Genomic DNA, 23,038 nt, shown 5'->3' with positions numbered 1-23,038 from the left:
GCCATTTAGTTTTAAACTTAAAAAACATTGCTGGGGTTAAAAGTAAAAATAGGTATCATGTAATACTAATTGAAGTTCTCAGTAAAAATCTTTATTTATCTATCTACTAATTATGCATACAGAAAAGGAATTACCCCAAACTTTTCATTATAGTTACATATTTTGATATTTTGAAGATGAGAATATGGGCACCTTTCACCTTCCACCACACACACACACACACACACACACACACACACGTTGGCTCAAAAAAAAACTTTATTAAATTATAACGTGTATAGAAAAGTACACAAATCTTAAGTGTACATATACTGAATATTCACAAACTGAGCATGCCCATATAGTCAGTACCTATATCAAGAAGTGGAGAGGAATAGGAAAGAGAGTAGAATTAATTGGACCTAACTTTCCTAGCCTTGTATTTGTATACACAATCATGGTAACTCCACACCATGTATGAACACAAGAGTAGGAACCTAAAGAATAACATACACTTTATGTATGTATATTCTTCCAGAATACATTCTATTATCATGTAAAACTAAAAATAAAAAATAAAATTTAAAAAAAGAGGCAGAAAATGCCCAGCGATCCCCAGAAAGTTCCTTTTATGGCCCCCTTCCAGTCACTATCCAACCCCTCTTCTGTGCTTTGTCTTTTCTGCTTTACATGACTATTTACTATAATTAAGTAAATCTATAGAGAGACAGTAGTTACTCGAAGTGTAGGACTGGGGGTGGAGTATGACTACAAATGCCTACAGAATTTCTTTTGGGGGGGTGATAAAAATGTTTTTAAAATTAGGTTGTGGTGATGACTGTACAACTTTGTGGTGTACTAAAAAATCACTGAATTGCACCCTCCAAAAGGATAAATTTTGTGGTATATGAATTACACGTATTTTAGTTATTTATCTTATTTACAATCTGTCTCTTCAACCAGAACTTTTGATCCATTTTGTTGAGTGCTATCCCTCCAGTTCCTTGAACTGTGCCTAGCATGTATTCATTGCTCTGTAAATACTTGTGGGATAAATTAATGAAAATCTGAAAAAAGAAATACTAAAAAAAAAGACAAAAAACCCCCCTGTCAACAGATAAGTGAATAAAGAAAATATGCTATATCCATACAGTGGAATATTTTCATCTACCCCCATGTATACTTTTAAATATTTTTTTAAAAATTTATTTATTTTGATTCATTGTACCCAAATGGTGTACAACTGTTGTTTCTCTGGTTGTACACGAAGTAGAGTCACACCATTTGTGTAATCATACATGTACCATATATAGTTTTGTTAGGTTTACTGAACACAATATTTTCAAAAGCAGAAAAAGCATTTAATTTTTAGATTTTAAACTTAAAATGAGACCTAAACAATGAAAGACAACTTAAAATAGAAATGTGATCCAAATATCTTTCAATATGGTCTTGCTAAGAATTTTTATTATTATTAATGGTGTGAAAAACCATTAAATACATTTCTAAGGCTAAGAATCTAGTAACAATAATTACTAATAAATATATGGAAACCAATGATTACTAAATGATGAAGACAAATTTAACAAAGTAGCTTAGATAATAAGCAATACAAAATGCTTCACAGGCATCATGTATGGAACATAATCAACAAAATTTTTATGTTGTGTTCTTTGGTTTTCAGAAAAACTGTCAGAAAACCATTTCCTTTAAAACCCTACAAAACCATCTAAGAGCATATTATTTGATGATAAAAAGGGATAAAGTACTGATACATGCTAAAATATGGATGTACCTCAAAATCATGCTAAGGAAAGAAATAATATAAATAAGTAAATCTATAGAGAGACAGTAGTTACCCGCAGTGTAGGACTGGGGGTGACTACAAATGCCTACAGAATTTCTTTTGGGGGGGTGATAAAAAATATTTTTAAATTAGGTTGTGGTGATGACTGTACAATTTTGTGATGTACTAAAAATCACTGAATTGCACCCTCCAAAAGGATAAATTTTGTGGTTTATGAATTATATGTCAACAAAACTATTAATTTAAAAAAACTAAAGACTAAAAAATTTTATATTTTTATCAAAATATGAATTATTTTTTAACCTAAATTCTCAGACAGGTGGGAGTAATATCAACAAAGTCAGGTTTTCTGGCATTAAAGTTAGGAGATTGCCTAGGGGATACCAGACTGGATTAGTTTTCGATAATCTAAGTTTAAGTATTTCCTTTAAAATAAAGATGAACCATAGATTATTAGAGGTAAAAGGTGCTTCAGAGACACTGGTCCAATACCCTTCTTATATAAACATGGGAACTACAACTGCTTCCCCCAACCTCTGTCAACTATGACCAGGTAAATTCAATAGCTTTCCCTCTGACATCTGAGTAATATTCAATAGTAGGGGTTATAGAATGAGATTTCTTTGAGATTCTACTTATCTGAAACAGGACAATACACTACCTACTACATAGTGTGGATGCTATAAAAATTGCATAAGAAAACACATGAGAAAACTATTAAATACAGTACATTGCACAAAAGTAGACATTCAACAATGCTGTTTTTTCACTTCTGCCACACTAACACTTCTGTTCTCCCAACCTTTAATCAGCACATAATACTGACAAGATGAAAGATGGTTAAGACACATTGCTTGCTCTAGGTAGGCAGATTCCTAGCTGTGTAGCAAAGTTTCATGGATATGACCAATGGTGTTACAAACCTGACACACCAGACTTAAGTAGACATTTTTTTTTCTTCTTCTTTTTTTTTGTTTTTTTTTTAATTTTTTTAATTTTTATTATTTTATTGTAAACAAATGGGATACATGTTGTTTCTCTGTTTGTACATGGCGTAAAGGCATACCATTTGTGTAATCATAAATTTACATAGAGTAATGCTGTTTGATTCATTTAGTTATTTTTTCCCTTCCCCCCACCCTTCCCACCCCTCTTTTCCCTCTATACAGTCCTTCCTTCCTCCATTCTTGCACCCCTCCCTAACCCTAACTCTAACCCTAACTCTAACCCCTCCCACCCTCCATTATGTGTCATCATCCACTTATTAGCGATACCATTCGTCCTTTGGTTTTTTGAGATTGGCTTATCTCACTTAGCATGATATTCTCCAATTTCATCCATTTGCCTGCAAATGCCATAATTTTATCATTCTTTATGACTGAGTAATATTCCATTGTATATATATACCACAGTTTCTTTATCCATTCATCAATTGAAGGACATCTAGGTTGGTTCCACAATCTGGCTATTGTGAACTGAGCAGCTATGAACATTGATGTGGCTGTATCTCTGTAATATGCTGATTTTTTCTTCTTCTTAATAGTAAACAAGAACCAAGAGAATGTTTAAGTGAAAGAAAAAGATTAGGTGCAAAGTTGTCACAGACAATGAAGAATTCAACACACAACTAGAGTAAGTTCACAAAGTAAACATCCAGAAATAAGTTCTGAGCTCAAACATTCCTTGGGTTACAAAGCTAGTCCCTTCCTAATGCTACAATTTCAGAAATCTAGTCTATATCATGTTTTGGTCAAATAAAATAAAAGAAAAGAAGAAGAAGGAGTTTAGCGTGAATGCATCTTTTCTTAAATTTTAACGTTCTTAAAATTCTGTTATAAAAGACAGATTTAAGCTATACTTCTATGTAATATCAAATATATTGGGAAGCCACAGTAAATTTACAGGTTCAAAAATGGAGCAGAGTAGGGAAAAAGCATCCTGCAAAATTTATCAGGATGAAAAGTACTTGTCTGGGTAAAAAATAGTACTATCTATAGGAGAAAATGATGAAATAAAAATGTTCAAAGAAAGATTGGCCTATACCTCTCAGCTATTCAAGAGGTTGGGATAGGTGGATTCCAAGTTAGAAGCTAGACAGGGCAACTAAGCCCAAAATCTGCCTCAAAAATAGAAAGGGTTAGGTATGTAGCTCAGTAGTAGGATGCATGCCTAGCTTGTATGAAGCCCTGGGTTCACTCTCTACTACCTGAAAATAAATTAAGTAAATTTAAAAAAAAATATTTAAAAAAGGTATGCGGGATATTATAAACAAATGAAGCTGTTATAAGGGAAAACAAAAGAACTACATCAGTTGTAGAGGATCTCTGCAAGTTAAGATGACTATAATTATTCCACTGGTTATTAAAAACATGTGCATAAATATATATTTTTTTAAAAAATTGTTAGTTGTTGATGAATATTTATTTATTTATTTATTTATATGTGGTGCTGAGAATCGAACCCAGTGCCTCACACATTCTAGGTGAGTGCGGTACCACTGAGTCACAACCCCAGCCCCATAAATGTATTCCTAAGTCAGATTATACTTGTGTAATTTATATTCACATATATTTAAAGTTCATATATTTAAAGTTTATTTACTGTCAACTTCTAATTCAATATCTGTTTATGCAATTTCTTACCTCTTGTGTTAATTTTGGTATGAACCTCAAGCTGGGGATCACTTGAAACCATACAAGGCCACCAAGGATAGGTTCCCACCTTGGACCAAACAAGATCTCCAACTTGGAACTTAACACCAGTGGACACTTCTGTTGTTGGAACAGAAGATAGTACTGGCTGAACCTACAGGAAAAGGTCATGAAACTTCATCAGAAGAGAAATTTTATTTTTTAAAAGAAACCTTGTACTATGTACAAAGTACATTAAAAATGCTAATAATGTAAAATTCATCTTCAATTATACTTTTCTCTGATACCTGCTATCTATAACTACCAAGGAGAAGAAGAAAGGAGGAAAAAATTGATAAGCATCATCCCAAATACTGAAAATAAGATGAATGACTTCTGTTGCTAAATTATTGATAAGGCATCTTAAGAATTTATATGAATAAAACAAATTGATCACAAATTTTAAAAGGAAAATAATTCACTGTAAATATCTACCTCCTAAACCAGCTCTGAGATTTATTTCAGTACAATTTCTGAAAGAAAGAAGAATGGAACTACAATACTATGTTGTATTGCAATTTATCTGTGTTGCTTTCACCACCTTCTTACACAACAGCTGGTCAGACAGTACTGAATAAAGAAACTCACCGGGGTGGCTTCTTTGAGTACTGGCTCTTCTCTTGTTTTTTCGGGTACAATGTCCACCCTCTCATTTGGTCTCTAGGTGAAAAGCCATAGGGAAATGGAATAAAGTGACAGTAAACCAAAGAAGAGTGACTTAAAGAAAAGAATCAACTAAATTGTTTTTTTTAATCCTGTCAGATTGCAGGAAAACAAAGGGCACTCTGAAATTGTTCATAAAATGTAATCTGGAACTTTTCTGGACAGCAATTTGGCAATATGTGTGAAAATCCTTAAACTTTCAGACTCTCAACCAGCAAATCTAAAATGTATATTGAAAAAACACTGAAAGATGTAAAAAATATGTGTATATAAATACATACATACCAGTGCTACTTGTAAAAGCAACATAACAGAAATAATGTAGATGTTTGAAAATGTAGACTTAAATAAATTACAGTATAGATTAAAATAATAGCAATGTTTTAAATATCATTAACTATGTTATTTGAAAACAGTAAAAAGCAAAGTAGTTTGAATATAATAATTCCAATATTGAAAAAATAATCTTTTTTATCTACACAGAAAAAGACTCAAAGGATATAAATGGTTACTACCAGGTGATAAAATATTTGGAGGTTGCTTTCTGTATTTGTTAAACTGCCTCTAATAAACATTACATTACTTTTCTAATCATAAGCCTCACAAATACATTATTTAAAAATGAATTTCTATAAGGCAATTTGGAAATGCATATCAAAATCAAAATACATACACTCTTCCAGTTAGCAATTACATTTCAGAAACAACCTACAGAAATACACAAAATAAGAAAATCTTACCAAAGTAAGAAAACTTTACCAGAGGAATGCTAACTACAGTATTATTTCATGTCAGATCTACACATCTAGTAACATCTTATATCCTTCTATTTTAAAATTGGTTTGAAAATATTTGGTACAATGTAAATCAAATTGCTAACAGTAATTATCTTTTGAGAATGAGATTAGGGAAATAATGAAAAAAGCTCTTCCATACATTTGTATCATCTGCATTTTCTGTAAAAAGCAAATTATTTCTACAGTTTAAAATAGTTTTGGTTTCTCACTTGTCAGAGAACAGAATTCAGATGGTTTAAGAAAAGATGGCATGTTGGGCTGGAGTTGTAGCTCAGTGGCAGAGTGCTTGCCTAGTATGTGTGAGGCACTGGGTTCAATCCTCAGCACCACATAAAAATAAATAAAATAAAGGTATTGTGTCCATCTACAACAAAAAATATTAAAAAAAAAGAGGGCATATGGTAAATCAATGGAACTAGAGACTATCACGCTAAGTGAAATAAGCCAATCCCCAAAAAACCAAAAACTGAATGTTCTCTCTGATACGTGGATGCTAACGCACAGTAAGCGGATGGGCAGGGAAGAATAGAAGTATTATGGATTAGACAAAGGGGAATGAAAGGAAGGGAGAGGGATGGAAATAGGAAAGATAGTAGAATGAATCAGACGTAACTTTCCTATGTTGATATATGAATATACCACCAGTGAAACTTCACATCATGTACAACCACAAGAATGGGAAGTTATACTCCATGTATATATAATATGTCAAAATACATTCTACTGCCATGTATAACTAAAAAGAATGAAAAAAAAAACACAAATAAATAAATTGGCAATCTCAGTGACATGTAACAAGTTGAAAAAAAAGGGCATATACATTAAATAAGGTCTTAATTTCACTAAACATAGTTATTCTAAAAGCTACTTAAAATTCTCAATTATTTCAAGACATTTAAGGCACTGTTGTAAAAGCAAAGTTTTATTAAGTAAAAGAAGTACAAAAAGGTTTTTAACTGTTAGGACAATGGTATTTTATGAATGCTAGGCTAAAATCCCAAACCCCAAGAATCAACATTCACTTAAAAGTGCAGATGATGCTCTAGGCACAGTACTAGAATCCAGGCCTCTGAACAGTGAAACAAACAGATGTGGTGTTGAAAGAAACTTACAGATACACAGGAAGGACAGACATTAAACAAACAGAAACAGACATTCACTTAGGAAGTAAGAGTTATTTAGAGAGAGAACAGTGTGTGTGTATATGTGTGTAGACAAGGAAAGGCCTTTCTACCAAAGTTATAATCTGAGAATCAAAGGAAGAGTTAGTTTAGTTAAAAACTGGGGGGAAGAACACTGCAGGGTAAAGGAGTAACGTGTGAGGTACCTGAAATTAAGATGGTCACAACTAACAACCTGATTGCGAGAGGAAGAGAGAGCTTAGAAAGTAAGAGTGGAGAGGCAGATTAGATTATGAGGGCTTTGTAAACCATAGTAAAATATCTGGATTCTATCTTAAGTGCAATGAAAAGCCATTCAAGAGGTTTAGGTAGATGAGTAACAAGCATCAATTTCTGTTTTAAAAAGATTGTGCCAGGCATGGAGGTGCACACCTATAATCTCACCTATTTTGGAGGGTGGGACAAGAGGGTTACAAGTTTGAGGCCAGCCTGGACACCTTAATAACACCTTGTCTCAAAAAATAAAAAGGATTGGGGCTCAGTGGCAGAGCACTCCTGGGTTCAACTTCTAGTACTGTCAAAAATAAAAATAAACAGAAGGTCCTGTTGGCTGTTAGGTAGAGAGTATTTTGGAAGAGGGAAAGCAGAATGTTTAAGAGGTCCTTGCAGTCTTCCAGGTTAAAGAAGATAGTGGCAGTTCGCTGACAGGCATAACATTAGCTATGTTAGATACTTTCATAGTGGTACCATAAATATCTAGTGATAGTTACTCAATGAGTAAAGAAAGAAAAATCTATGTTCAAATGGAAAAAAATTTTTTTTGATCACTAGTATATAATGAAGCGGTTTAGAACTACTGCCTATGTTTGCCTAGGTTCATTCAGTAGTTTAATTTTAATCTACAGACCGTTTAACCCTTCACCTTAGTTCCTCATTCTAATCAAGTTACAGCAGGAAGACAGGGCAACTTGAAGAGCAGGTAACAGTGAAAACAAGCCTCCCTCCACCACACATTAAATCTTCATGGTGTCTAAAGGGAAGGGTTTCAAGGCCTCTTTTTGAGGGCAAATAAATAAGGAGTGACTAATCTTTATCATACAACAAAAGACTACCATTTTAAGAACTGATCTGAAACTGATTAACATTTTTTCCCTTTCTGGATTAAAGATAGGATTTCCTTCCAAAGCTTCTTATTCAAATGCCTTATCTTTTTTGTTTTATGAATTTGTTCCAGGTTGTTGGTGCTTCCTTCAGACTGATTTGATATGCTGCTAAAATCACTTTCAAAGAACTGAAACTCTCATAGTGATTTTGAAAAGAAAGGTGACAAGGGAAGGAAAGTCCAATAAAATTTATTCTAAGTTTTCTTATATAAATAAGAGAGGGAAAAAGAAGTCAAATAAGGATGGTGCAAGGATAGAGAGCAAACATGCATAAAATGTGCTAATGTATTAGCAAAACAAATGTCTAGTAGAATCTGGGGATCTTTGGGGCTCAAAAGAAGATTAAGATAAACCAAGTATAGCAGAGAATCACAAACACAAGAGAAGCTTTTATGAAGAAATGGACAATGGAAGTCAAATGCTGACAGTAAAAAAAAATAATAATAATAATAATAACAACGACTTAGAAAATGCCAAAAAATAAAATAGTTCTGAGTCTATTATTCATTTTCTTGCAGCTGTTCAAAGGACAGAGAGAGGTTTAAATACTGTGAATGTTAGGAAGAGAAAGCATCACAGAAAAAGATGACTGTGAGTTAGTTCTTCTTTATGTTCAATTCATATTAATTTTTAAATTTACAAGTTTATGGGTATATACCACTTTTAAAATATGTTTATTTGATTCCTCATGGAAAGACCTATTGTCCAGGAAAGAATTACAGTAAAGTTTCTCTCTCTCCTTTTTTTTTTAGTGGGGCCAGGGATTGAACTCAGGGCCTCACACATACTAAACAGGTGTCCTCCTACTAAGCTAGATTCCTATTCCTTTTTACTTTATTTTTATTTTTTTGGTAATGGGAATTGAACCCAGGGATGTTGAGCCACATCCCCAGCACTCTTTGTTTTGAGACAGGTCTCACTAAGTTGCTGAGGTTGGCCTCCAATTTGTGATCCTCCTGCCTCAGTCTCTCAAATCGCTGAGATTACAGGCATGTGCCACTGTGCCTGGCTCCTTTGTTTTTATTTTAACACAGGGTCTTGCTAAGTTGCTGAGGCTGGCCTTGAACTTGCAATTTTCCTGCTCCAGTCACCGAAATTGCTGGGATTACATATGTGTGTGCCACTGAGCCTGGCTAAAGATTGTTAAAAAGGAAAAAATTTGTTAAGAGCGTAGCTATAATGATAAATTACATTATCCTAAACATTCCTTTTAAAAATTTCAGGTTTGGTAACTGTATTAAAACCTAAGACCCAGAAATTTGGGAGGCTAAGGCAAGAAAAAGCACAAGATTCAAGGCTAGACCAGGTGATTTAGCAATACCCTGTTTCAAAGAGTGCTCCTTGGTTCCATCCCCAGTACCACCAAAACAAAACGAAACATTCATTAAAATTAATAAAATGTGATGGGTGCAGTGGCATATGCCTGTAATTCCAGCAGCTCGGGAGGCTGAGACAGGAGGATCTCAAGTTTGAGACCAGCCTCAGCAAAAGTGAGGTGCTAACCAACTCAGTGAGACCCTGTCTCTAAATGAAATCCAAAACAGGGCTGGGGATGTGGCTCAGTGGTTGAGTGTCCCTGAGTTCAATCCCCAGTACTCCCCCAAAATTAATAAAATGCATCAAATATGGCAGAATTTAAAGCTATTAATAACATTACTTAATTTTCAAAAATATTAAGCAAAATCATATTCTCTAAAAAGAACAGAAACCAGTGTCAACATTCAAGTTGGAAAAAAATTTAAGCCAATACATTGTGCATTTTTAAAAAAACTTTCTGAATAACAGAATTCATAATGTTAAAAAGCAAAGAACGTGGGATTGGGTGTGGTAGTGCACCCCAATAATCCCAGTGACTGGAGGCTGAGACAGGAGGATCCCAAGTTCCAGGCCAGCCTAGGCAACTTAATAAGACACTGTCTAAAACAAACAAAAAAACAAAGGTGGAGTAAGAAGAAGAAAAAGGATTAGGGATATGGCTTAGAGGTAGAGAGTCCCTGAGTGTAATCCCCAGTACCACGAAAATAAATTCAAGGGGCTGGGGAGATAGCTCAGTTGGTAGAGTGCTTGTCTCATAAGTGCAAGGCCCTGGGTTCAATCCAAAAATAAAAAAAACTTAAAGTAAAGAATGTGTACAAAAGAACATTTTGCATGTGAATATTTTCTACAAACACTGAAGCCTAATACACTGAAAATGGAGAAATGAACCTCTAACTTAGTGTTAATAGGACTGATCCAACCACTGGTTTGGGAATGGCAAGCTAGGAGTTAATGAGACTGGCCTTGGTGGATAAGGCCACTTTCGTGTTGATGGAGACCAGTGAATGTTTGAATAGGGCCTATACTCAAATGCCTGAGGCATTACACCTGCCAAGGAGGAAGACATGCAGAAACATCTCCACATGTTTCTAATTTGGTGGGAGGGAAAACAGCTAAAGGAGATTTTTAAAATATACAATTTCAGTTGTGATCTCAGGTCTCCCGCTGCCTAGATGTTTGGACACATTTTCCTTGTTGAGAAGACATACTTAAGGTTGTTCCAAATAACAGCTGCCCAAGCAGCTCAGAACTGGGAGGAAATATATGCACATCAAGTACTGAGAAAAAAGCTGTGGATTAAATCTTAAAGTGTATCATTTTGATTGTTCAAAATAGAACCTATTATTGACTTTTAAGGAACAACATCAACCAGAAAGAAAAGATTATGTTGCATGCATGTATGAATATGTAACAACCAATCCCACTAACATGTATAATTGTAATCCATCAATAAAAATAATTTTAAAAATAAAGAAAGAAAAACAAGAAAAAGCAAATCCAGTTCCAGGACAATTATTTCAGACTTTTTCTCCAGACCTACAGTTCTAAGTAGGTTTTGCTTCCCTGAAGCATCTAGGAGAGAGGAGCTGTCCAATGGAGTCAGCAAATGCTTCTCTGAGCTTCCCTTACTTCTAAGCCCCCTACAATGCTAAATACAAGTGCTAGGTCCTCCAGGGACAAACTAGGAAGCACAAGGAATCAAAAATTAAAACAACTGTCCTGAGGAAGGAGTACAGATGTGCATGTTAAGGATGCCAAATTTTAAAACACACAAAGTTACAAAACAGATTAATCTTTGCTCAGCTCTAGTCACCTACTTAGCTTAGCAAAAGCAGAATACAGGATAAGCAAGAATCATGGGAGCTCTGGCTTTAAAGTTCTGCGGTCAAGAGGACAACTTTTATGGTACCTACTTCTTAAGCTTACATGTGTGATAAAATTTTAATTAATCAAAATTCAGCTAACCAGAAATTGAGTCTTTCCTTTTTTTTTTTTTAAAGGAAGAAGGAGAAAGGAAAAACAGGGAAGGAAGGGGAAAAAGATAGCACAAGGAAAGGGGGTAAAAGAGAATACAAGAAAAAACCTGAATTTCCCTCAAAATTCTATGTTCAGGCAATAGTCTTAGTAATATTGAGTGCAATCAATACCACTATCTACCTCTATACCTTTGGTCAAACTGATGTACCTTTACTTCAAGATATTTTAAGATCCTAAATAATCAAATATTAAATTGTGCTCAGCATGATATACTAAAACTCTTAAATTATATCTAAACATTCTAATCCTTGAATATAACACTTAAATGAAGTGTTTAAGTGATATAAAGAGCTAGGCATAGCAGATATTCAACAAGGCAGAATTTATTTTAGAATCTGACTGTAAAGTGACTAACAGAACCATCACTGCACTGAATTTTTCCTAGATTCTAATAAGGCAGAAAATAGAAATGAAAAGAACAGATCATTTTATTTTGTTTTTATATAGCTTCCAGCCCTTGTTCTATTTTGAGATATATTTTTAACTAACTTTATCAATAAAGGCAAAAAGTCTAGCCTAATAAGTAAATTTGGATAGTCCCCTATTTGCCAGATTCTCTAGAGCAAAACCAAGACAGGGTAGCAGGACAGTCCCCAGGCACTAAGAAGCTAAAGTCAAATCCAAGATTCATGCATTTTTGTGATTCCCTGAAGCTACAGTGCATCACAAGTCTCTTCACTGCAGATCTAGTAAGAAATGCGACTGTGAACATGTCTGGAGGACCTAAAGTTAACTTTTCTCCTTCCACTTTCAATACACAGTCAACAAAAGACGTGAGTTAGGTTCAGTGGTAGGCATTTGCTAAATAACAAAACCCAAAAGGCATATAAGAAATTGTGTTTTTTTTTGTTGTTGTTGTTGTTTGTTTGTTTGTTTTGGTGGTGCTGGGAATTGAACCCACAGGGCCTTGTACATGCTAGGCAAGCATTCTACCAACTGAGCTATATTCCCAGCCCCAGAAATTATGTTTCAAAGTCCTTCATCTTAGAGATGCAGAATTCTTTATCTCATTATCTAGTTTTATTTTCTTCACAGTGTTTGACACTTTCTGAACTTAAGGAGCTATGTATGTGCATTTATGTATTTTCTGGTTCCTCCCACTGTAATATAAGCATCCTGAGAACAGGTATCTCTGTTTTTCACTCACTGCTATATCTTCAGTTCTCAGAACAGTGCCTGTAGACATAGGTAGTCAATCAATGTGTTCAATGAATAAGTAAGAAAATAAGAAAACATTTTGAAATGTTACACTTGGGCTTGTGATAGCCTAGAACCATTGTGACCTGCACTCCAGAAAAAGATCACTTTTCAGTTGTACAAAATAATGGAACCCAGCTACCAAAGAAAAGATCAGTTTGTAAGAAGTAAACATATCTTTGAACAGAAGAAAACAAATTATTCAGGTATGCCAAATATAAAAGGCAGATAACTGTCACAAAAAATAAACATATTAGTTTCTTTGCAAATCAATGTCTAGGGAACACGTACAAGTCATATCATGAACTCTTCATTCAAGTTAGAAGTAATTTGCTATATACTTTCTAATATTATGTCATTGCTATGACACTTCATGATATTAAAAAGTTCAACAGCATGTATCTTAAGTTACCTATGAAGATGACTTTTATAATATTCAACCTAAAGTTTTAACCAATATACAGCAATACAAACTGATTTCAATAAAAAGAATTCTAAAATATCAACTTATTCTGTAGCATTCACATTAGCAATGAGTGTTAAATACAAGTTGTACTAGTAAAAGTTGGTCCAAAGTAAATGAAAAACCCATTTCTCTTAGCCTTTTCTCTTCATCTTCAAAAACCAGGAGTTTATTATAAGTAAGTAAAAATAATTGAGACTTCTAAGATAAAGAAACATAAACAAGATTCTTGTTGTCATATGCTTTAAAATATTTCTTTAATGATATCCATTCATTTTTTCAACAAATATTTACTCAGCATCTATTGTAACATTCCAAGCACCTTGCTAGGGATTACAAGGGAAGTTACCAGAGATGTTCAATTTGAAGAGTCAAACTAAAAAAGATCCCTTTGATTTCCGGAAAATGCGAAAGATTACAAAATTTTTCAAAAAGATGTTTCAACTTACATTTTGCTCCTCTGGTTCTAATTTGGGGATTTTGTGTGACTTGCGCTCTTCAGATCTAGATGAGTCATGCTTGTTGCTCTTTTTCCTCTTTTCTTTTCTGCTTTCATGCTTTGACTTTGTGTGCTCGCTCGCCTGTACTTCATTTAAAAGGTCTCCACAAAGGGAAGACTCAAATAATTCCCTGCCATTCTGGATAGTTTTGGTTATTTTTAGTTTAATTTCAGGTGAGCCAGTCTTCTTTGGAATCACAGTTTGTGGTACCGAAGGAGGAGGTGGTAGCTGTGGAGGGGAAGGTTTTTCCAGAATTTCATGTGGTCTTGTGTTTGGAATTTCTGAATGATAATAGTCAGTGGGGCTAAAGTTTCTAACTGCACCAAAGCCATTGGCTGACCCATTGGGATATTGATTATATGATTGGTATTTGGTTTGAGGTTCATACATGCTGATTGATGGTGGGTAGCCATTTGTGAGTGGAGGAAGGTCTTCTGTTGTAGGTGGGTACTGAAAGCCTTGCTGCAAGGTAGCTTCATACGGTGTCTGGCCACCATCTTCAACAATGTCACTGTTGTTATCAAAGGCATCCTCCTGGCGGATGTTGGCGGAGTCAATGAGTTGAGGTGGTTGCTGAATTGTGTTTCCCATGATCCCTTGCATGAAAGAGAAAGAGAAATCCATTGTTCTGCTCCAGCATCCTTAACTTTCCCTTTCTCTCATCGGGCCTAAAGTTAGAAAAGAAGAGATTAAAAGGTGTTAGTACCCTCATAGGCAGGAGGTTAATCAACTGAAAAAGGTTTAAACCAAAATGCTTCCAACCTAATTTTCATATCTAGATAAAAATAGAGAGATGGCTGATATAATTCTCATACAGGGAAAATCTTATCTTAAATGTTCATCTATTTAAAACTCCTGGGCTGGGATTTTAGCTCAGTGGTAGGGCGCTTGTCTTGCACATGTGAGGCACTGGGTTCAATCCTCAGCACCATATAAAAATAACTAAAATAAAGTATTGTGTCCATCCACAACTAAAGAATATATATATAAAAAACAAAAAAAAAAAACTCCTGATTGCCTTCACAATAACTTTGACAACAAATTTTTATCCTTTTTGCAAACAAGCATTTTTATTTGAGATTTGTTATCCTGATATTCCTTTCTTTTCCCAAGTTATAGATTAGTAAGTCTCAGGTTAAAATTGGTATTTGCAAAACAACCAGTGTCCTGACACATATTTTAGTTGACATTCAAGCTTTCTTTAAAATCATTCATGTTTTGTTAAATTTTTGTTATTATAAAACTAAAATCTTATTCCAAATATTTTAAATGTAAAAGTAAAAAGACTAATTCCACATCATTCCCACTTTTTATGCCATAAACAATCACTGTAAACAGTGGCATAGTGGTGGGCATTCATTCACATCTTTCTCTATAATATTTACATATAATTTAAAAATGGGCTTATTTGGTGACTTGCTTATTTAACTTAATGACATATCCTGGATATACTTTTACATTAGCAAGTATAATTTTCATACATACTTCATTCTTTAAATGGCTGCATAGTAAATAAGTATGATATCACTATCATGTATTCAACCATTTGTGTACTGAAAATCAATTAGTTGCTCATCACTTTTTGATATTATAAACAGGCCTATGAAAAACATTCTTGAAACTACATTTTGTGCATATATGTATTCCTATAGATCAGATCTGAAATTCTGATAAGATATTGAAAAACTGTTCTGTTGGCTATATTATTTCAATTTACACTCATACCAGTAGTATATGAGGATGCCTAATTCTCTATACTCTTGCCAAGTGTCTAGATGTTTTTAACAAGTAGTATATATAGCAGAATCATCTGGGGGTACTTTTACAAAATGCACATTAGGGTCCATCTTCTTAAGATTTTGATTTGACAAATCTTGATGGGGAGGCAAAGCACAAGTATTTTAAGCCCATATCCCAAGTTAGGTGTGGTGGAACACACCTGTAATCCCAGTGACTCAGGAGGCTGAGGCAGGAAGACTGTGAGTCTGAGACCAGCCTCTGCAATTAAGGAGACCCTACCCAACTTAGGGAGACCCTGTCTCAACATAAAAAATAAAAAGGGCTGAGGATGTGGCACAGTGGTTAAGCAAGCACCCCTAAGTTCAATCCCCCAGTACCAAAAAAATAAAATAAAATAAAAAGACCATATCCCGGCTGATTCTGATGCATATCTTTTGTTGGATACTAGTATTATAATCTTTGTATTTAACAACTTATATTCTCAAAACTATTGCATCCTTCTTGAAGGTATCTAAGGATGCCCACATTATGTAACAATGTTTTAATACAGACAAGCATCTGTAAGACCACCCTAATTGTCATGAAGTATGACAAATCCATATCTCAAGACAGAGGATTAATGAACTGTCCATATAGTATTCTATTATTTTCATCTAGAGAACTCTAAAGTAGGGAGAACAGACAGGTTTTTACTACTGTATCAATTCTGATGAACTGATTACAGCTGCCTGTAATACAGTGAAGGATTCTGAGATTACATACCAGTTCAATTCTGTAAATGATTAATAATGTCTACCATATTGGTTCTAGCAAGATTTATTTTTGTAATGATATAGTAATCCAAAAGAGCAAAGGGAAGAGGGACACAAACCAACAACACACTTTTTGAGGTATATCCATTCAATTACATAGCTGCTATTTATTCTTAGTGAACAAACAAATGATTTTACAGGTTCCAAAAATGCAATGAATAAGAAGGCATACAAGGGGAAAAAAAAATCAAACTCCAGGAACTGTTCTACACTGAGGAAGAAGCAAAGATGGATAATAGACAGAGAGCACTCATTTTTTTTTAAGCATCTACTGTGGTCCTGGTAATTTAAGACTTAACTAACCCCCATAATTACCCATAAGAGAAATATTGTGATTCCTGATTCACAGGTTAAAGAAAGTGACCATCAGAGGGGTTAGGTGGCTGCTTAAACCTCAAAGCATGTCTGACTCTAAAGTCCATGATCTTTTATCACTATACCATTTCCACTTATCCAGCTATCCATCTGGAGAATTCATTTCTTTTGTTCATGTGCTTTATTCCTTGAAAACCAACAAAATAACTATTCTAATAACCACCATTAACATTTAAATAGTACTTTGCAGGTGCTGTGCACCATTTTAAGTGTTTTACATACAGTGCTATATGTAATCCTTCTAACAACCTTCAGGTAGATATTATCTCTCATTACAGATGAGGAAGTAGAGGCAGAGATAAGTTAAACAAGCACACATGTCAGTAACTGACAGAGATAGGCTTTAATTCAGCAGTCTCATTCCAGAGACTGTGCACCTAACCAGCATACCACAATTACTGACAGTGATAATAAATGTTAGAAATCATGTCTTTATAAAAATAGCTTGAGACTGAAAACATTACCCTAATTTGATCCTTGGCAAAGACCTAAGAAGAAAATGGTCAGCAACAGACCTAAGAAGAAAATGTTTCCGGATCTGTTAACACACCTGGAACAACACTACAGGTGAAATTCAAAATTTCTTATTCATACTTCCAACTTGAAGGTAACTTAAATACTGACATCTAACAAGAGGAAACCTGTGTTTTTGGTTCTCATGAATGTCATATACAAGATTGGCTTCCAGATTAGTCTCCCAAATTATAGTCTCAGGGATTTTCAGACATATATGTCAGAGATTAAAGTTTCTGATGATTTTGATTTAGTTCCAAATAAGCCTTTAAGAAGTCTGTTATTTTCCCTTTTTTTTTTTTTTTGTTCTCTAGCCCTAATTCCAAGTATTTCATTTTAGTTTGAGCTAAGAAAAGAAATAACATTACTATCTTTCAATTACATGGAAGTTTGCAATCACAGAATGTTTTCACATGCATTTTTGGGGCCTGCTGGGGATTGAAACTAGGGTCCTGCGCATGCTAAGCATGAGCTCTATCATTGAGCTATACCTCAAGCCTCAGACATATTCTTTGATCATCAAAACAACTCTGGAAGGTTGACAGAGCACGTGTGTATTAGCTTCACTTGTTAGTGAACAAATGAACACCTAAGCTTTATCACTGAATTATACACTGAGACCCACATACATTCTTCTTTGAGCCTCAAAACAACTCTAGAAGGCTGACAAGGGCAGGTGTGTGTTAGCTTGATTTGTTAGATAGCTACAATGAACACCAGACTTTCCCTGGGGCCACAAGCTAATTAGTGATTAGGCTAGAAGAAGAATCAATCTCCTGCTGGGCATGGTGGCAAATGCCTGTAATCCAAGTGTGACTTGGGAGGCTGAGGCAGGAGGATTGCAAGTTCAAAGTCAGCCTCAGCAACTCAGTAAGGCCCTGTCTTTAAATAAAACACAAGAAGGGCTGGGGGTGTGGCTCAGTAATAAGTGCCCCTGGGTGCAAACCCCAGTACTAAAAAAAAAAAAAAAAAAAAATCTCCTGAATTCTAATCCTGTACTCTTTTTCACAATATCTCACTGCCAGAAAGTAACTGACAACCAAAGCACAACTATACTATAAATTTAAAACTCACACATTCAAAACTGAATGTACTATCCTTTTCCTAACTCAACTTCCCTTTCAGAATGCCCCAGATTTGTTATTCCTTTGGTCATTTTTATAGCTTCCCAGGCTAGAAATCTCAGACTCCTAGGTAACTGACTCTTCTCTCTCTGTTAAGTTATAAAAGTAGTCTGAGCAAATCCTGCTGTTTCTTCCTTTGAAATCTCTGATTTCTTCTTTGATCTCTACAACTATGTTGAGACCCAGACCAGGCCCTCAGAACCTTATCCTGAACTCTGACAAATGATTTTCTAGATATTTCTTGCTTCTAACTTTTTCCTGCACAGCAATGAGAGGATACTTCTTGAAACCAACTTCCATAAATCTGTTCTCATACTAAAAAACTATAGTTTCACAATATGCCAAATCCCCTCTAAACCTTTCAAGGTTTTCCATAACCTAACTTCTTCCTATCACCCCAACTGCATGTTCATGAACCAACCTTTCTGAGCATCCACTGGGTCAAATATCTATAAACTCTACTCATATGCTATACTTGTTTAATCCTATGAAGCAAGATATTATTCCCATTTTGTGGATTAGAAAGAACAGAGCTCAAAAAGATCAGGTGATTTGTCCTTAGTCAACAGCCAACAGAAATTGAATGAAATGGTAAAACGCAGATCTTTTAACTGTAATACAGTGTTCTTTATATGACAGCTGCCTTAAAAATGTTCCTACTTGAAAACTTCTCATTTTTTTCCCAATATGCATCATACTTATAGTCCAAATGCCTGTTTGATGGCTCCTCTCATATCTTAAAATACCCAGTAATGAACTCAGTTTTTTAAAAAAAAATATTTTTTTTAGTTGTAGATGAACACAATACCTTTATTTTATTTATTTCTTTTTATGTGGCATGAAGGATTGAACTCAGTGTCTCATACATGTCAGGCAAGTGCTCTGCCACTGAGCTACAACCCCAGGCCCATGAACTCAGCTTTTATTCTACCTAAACGTGTTCTTCTCTCAGTCTTTTCCTTAAGAAATAAACACAAGATCCATCTATCAGTTGTCCAGGCCAGAAACCTAGGAACCATGACACATCACTTTCCCTTGCTCTCACTTTTATCCAATCTATCACCAAGTTGCCTGAGTTTTACCAAGGTATCTCACATTTACCTATTTCATTGTCTCTTTTTCTCTTCATGATAATCTAAACCATGATGAAATCTTACCTTATTTATTCCAGTTACCTTCGAAGTCTCTATGCTGCTTCTGCCTTACCAACCTAACATCCAGTCACTTCTAAATCCTTCAGCAATAGAACAAGGAAAACTAACTACTGCTACACTCAGCAACAAAGATGGCCCTCATACATGTCATTTTCAGTGAAAAAAGTCAGACATAATAATTCCATTTATATAGGATAAAGCAGAATTTTATTTATATAAGATCAAAAACAGGAAAAAGTTACAGTATTTGCCCATGGCGAGGGCGAGTGTAAAACCTGGGGTGCTGATTATATTTAATCTATTGCTCTAGATGATTGTTGCCCCTTGTTTTACAAAAACATGTGATTGTCACTGTAAAAGAAAAAAGTTAAAACATTGACACCTGTGGTTATATGGCCAACTGCTCTTGCACCAAAGTGCCAATGTAGTTCAGTGGGATAGGATAGGAATGTCACCAAATAGGAATGGAACAAGTCACTGGAGGTCTGTATGCAAAAAGATAACTACGATTAGTTCATAAACCTAAACACCAAAGTCAAAAATAGAGATAGAACTACTAGAGTAAAACACAGAAGAAAATGTAACATTGCATTAGGCAAAGGATACAAATGGGACACAAATATGAACAATGAAATAAAAAGATTGGTAGGAAAACCAGGCAGAGTGGCACACACCTGTAATTCCAGAAGCTTGGGAGGCTGAGTTAGGAGGATCGAAAATTCAAAGTCAGCCTCAGCAAAAGCGAGGCTCTAAGCAACTCAGTGAGACCCTGTCTCTAAAATAAAAATAAAATAGGGTTGGGAATGTGGCTCAGAGGTTGAATGTCCCTAAGTTCCTGGTACCCCATCAAAAAAATTTTAAAAAAAAGATTGGTAGGTAATATATATTGGTAGGTAATATATATATATATATATATATATATATATATATATTTGCAAAACACCCATCTAACAAAGAGTTAATCTCAGGAATATCTTTATATATGCTTACATTTAGGACATAGGAACCCACTAAGGGTTTTTGAGTTTAATGACAGTTTAATTATTTGCTGCCCCATAGATTACTTACTAACTATAAGCAGAAATATGTACCACATAGATATATGGCAGCCACCATGTTTAACAAGTGACTAAACATGGCATTAATGATAGTGAAACACACACCTACCACTATGGGGCTCAGGATGTGGCTCACATCCTCAACTCTAAAATATTCTTTCCAGTGCTTAAATTGAAATTAAAATGAAGAAACAATGAGACAAATCCAAAATGTGGATTTCTCATACAACTGGTCTAGGCCTTTCTAAAAAAAAGAAAAAGCTAGTATCATAAAAATTGACCAAAAGGAAAAGACTATTCTAGATTGAAAAAAGCAACCCAACGCAATGCGTGATCTTTGAATTCCAGATTTAAATACACACGTGTAGATTTTTAAAATATTTTTGAGACAACTAAAGCATTTAAAATATGAACCTATTCTTCAATAAGTTATTAATTTTCAACAGCAAGATAATGTATTCTGTTTATATGAGAGAATGTCCTTATTCTTAGGAAAGTCATGCTAAAATAATTCAGAGGTTAAGGTGTGATGGTACCTACAACTTTTGAATGGTTCAGCATAAGAAGTACCTAAGCATAGAGTAAAGCAAATAAGAAACAATATTAACATTTGGCTAATCTAGGTATTAACTATAATTTTCTTTGACTTTTCTAAAGGTTTAGAGTTTTTTAGAAGAAAATTAAATTTTATTTTCACTGTATTTAGCAAAAGTCATGAAGAATCTTATATAGAGAATAACCCACTATTTTTATTTTTTATTTCTATTTTTGAAAACTAAGATCTTCTACGGAATACTTACCTAAATTGTAGTTGAATTTTTATAATCAAGGGTTTACATTTCATTTTTTAAAGTAAAAAGTTAAGATAAATGGAAATAAATAATTTGGCCACGGTTTGGATCAAATAATGAAAATAAAAAGCTATGGCTTCCTAAGGTAGTAGGAGCCTCCATTAAATATTAGGACCAATTAAACTAAAGCTCCACATTATTATCTTTTCTAGAAAGACTAAGTATGAACAGGGCCATGCTTTTCTATATTATGTCTCCAATATAAAAATGCAGGTTTTCGATAATTCTCTTTTACAAAAGTATCTTTTAGGGCTACACATTTCTGTAAACAGTGACTTTTATGAGAGTCTGGCAGCCAACCTTCAAATAGCAAATTGATTGATACAATGGTTAAGACCTCCCAAATTAGAAGTCTCTCTACTAGGCACTGCAGTTGAAAGAACACGCTCCATATCAAACTACTAGCTTCAAAGTCCAACTTCAAGGTCTGTTGCCCATTTGACTTTGGGCAACTTAGTATCCCTAAACTTTTGTTTCCTTAACCAGAAACTGAATACTTGTAACTGTCTACCCTGTGCAGGGTTGTTGTAGGAATCAAGAGTAATTCCAGGGCTGGTGGGTAGCTCACAGGGACAGCACTTCCTAGCCTAGGCAGGGCTCTTGGTTCTATCCCCAGTACTACATATGTGAGTGTATGTTCACACACACACATAGGAAGAAGAAAAGACTTAATAAAGGAACAGAACTTACAACAGTTCCTAGAGTATAGAGCTCAACACCTATTGGTTTATTATTATTATTTGGTGCAATGCCAGGACAAAGAACTGTTAAAAAAAACATGATTTGACCTAAAGGTACTTACTATCTTCCTTAGCAAGACAAGATGTTATGAGAAAAATTTATCAAATAGTAGTAAGCAGGGTGAAACACAAAGTGAAGAAGTAAGTTGTGGTAGCACTATAGTTACAACAGACATTTAAAGAGGAAAAACAATGTTAGCGAGGCATTAAGGCTGTGAAAGGCTACCTGGAGAAGTCAGGGTTTTTTCAACTACTGCATTAAAACCACTAGGTACACACTACCCAACGTTCTCACCTTTATTTTTAAATAATTCCCTGATAAAGATAGTATGCTTGATTTTTTATTACTAAACATAATATTAATGTAATAATATCAATAGTAAGAATATCAATGGCTAACATTTGAGGACTTACTTAAAGTTTTACATTGTTATTTTACCCCTCAGAACACCATTTTGTGGAAACACTATTAATATTCCCATTCGTTTTTTAAGTTTTTAGTTGTAGATGGACACAACACCTTTATTTTATTTACTTATGTGGTGCTGAGGATTATTATCTTATTATTATTATTAACCCAATGCCTCACAAATGGAAGGCAAGTACTCTTACCACTGAGCTACAACCACAGGTCCAATATCCTCATTCTAATAGTGAAAAATCAAGGCCATGGTCCCATATCCATAAATGGAGGATTCAAATACACACTCTGTTTCACAGCAACAGCTCTTAACAAGCAAGCTTATTTCCCCATAGTCCCTAATTATTACACAAAAACAAAACTAAAACCTCGCCTCACACTTCATCAGTCCCCTTCTCAGAACTGATAATTTGGAGGGAGATTAAATAATTATATAGGTCTTCCATCCATTCTAATTCGTACTTTCAAGTAAATAAAATCACTACATAAATGAAATCACTACATAAACAATTTCTG

At 34.5% G+C, this 23,038-nt stretch overlaps 1 protein-coding gene across 7 annotated transcripts in view; it reads right to left on the bottom strand.

The window, feature by feature from the left end:
- Nsd3 (nuclear receptor binding SET domain protein 3) overlaps positions 1 to 23,038 on the bottom strand; it is a 103,561-nt gene that overhangs the window by 57,480 nt on the left and 23,043 nt on the right. For all 7 annotated transcript variants that reach the window (XM_047550458.1, XM_047550461.1, XM_047550460.1 and 4 more), the window contains exons 2-4: positions 13,684 to 14,402; positions 5,065 to 5,136; positions 4,429 to 4,591 (exon numbers count right to left, since the gene is read on the bottom strand). In XM_047550458.1, the coding sequence (XP_047406414.1) occupies positions 4,429 to 4,591; positions 5,065 to 5,136; positions 13,684 to 14,358 (910 nt within the window). In that variant the 5' untranslated portion in view covers positions 14,359 to 14,402. The remainder of the gene's footprint in view (positions 1 to 4,428; positions 4,592 to 5,064; positions 5,137 to 13,683; positions 14,403 to 23,038) is intronic.

This window comes from Sciurus carolinensis, chromosome 4 (assembly GCF_902686445.1).
Source record: "Sciurus carolinensis chromosome 4, mSciCar1.2, whole genome shotgun sequence".
NCBI classification, from domain to species: domain Eukaryota; kingdom Metazoa; phylum Chordata; class Mammalia; order Rodentia; family Sciuridae; genus Sciurus; species Sciurus carolinensis.
Note: the sequence above shows the minus strand (reverse complement) of the source record. Positions and strands in the feature narration are given on the sequence as shown.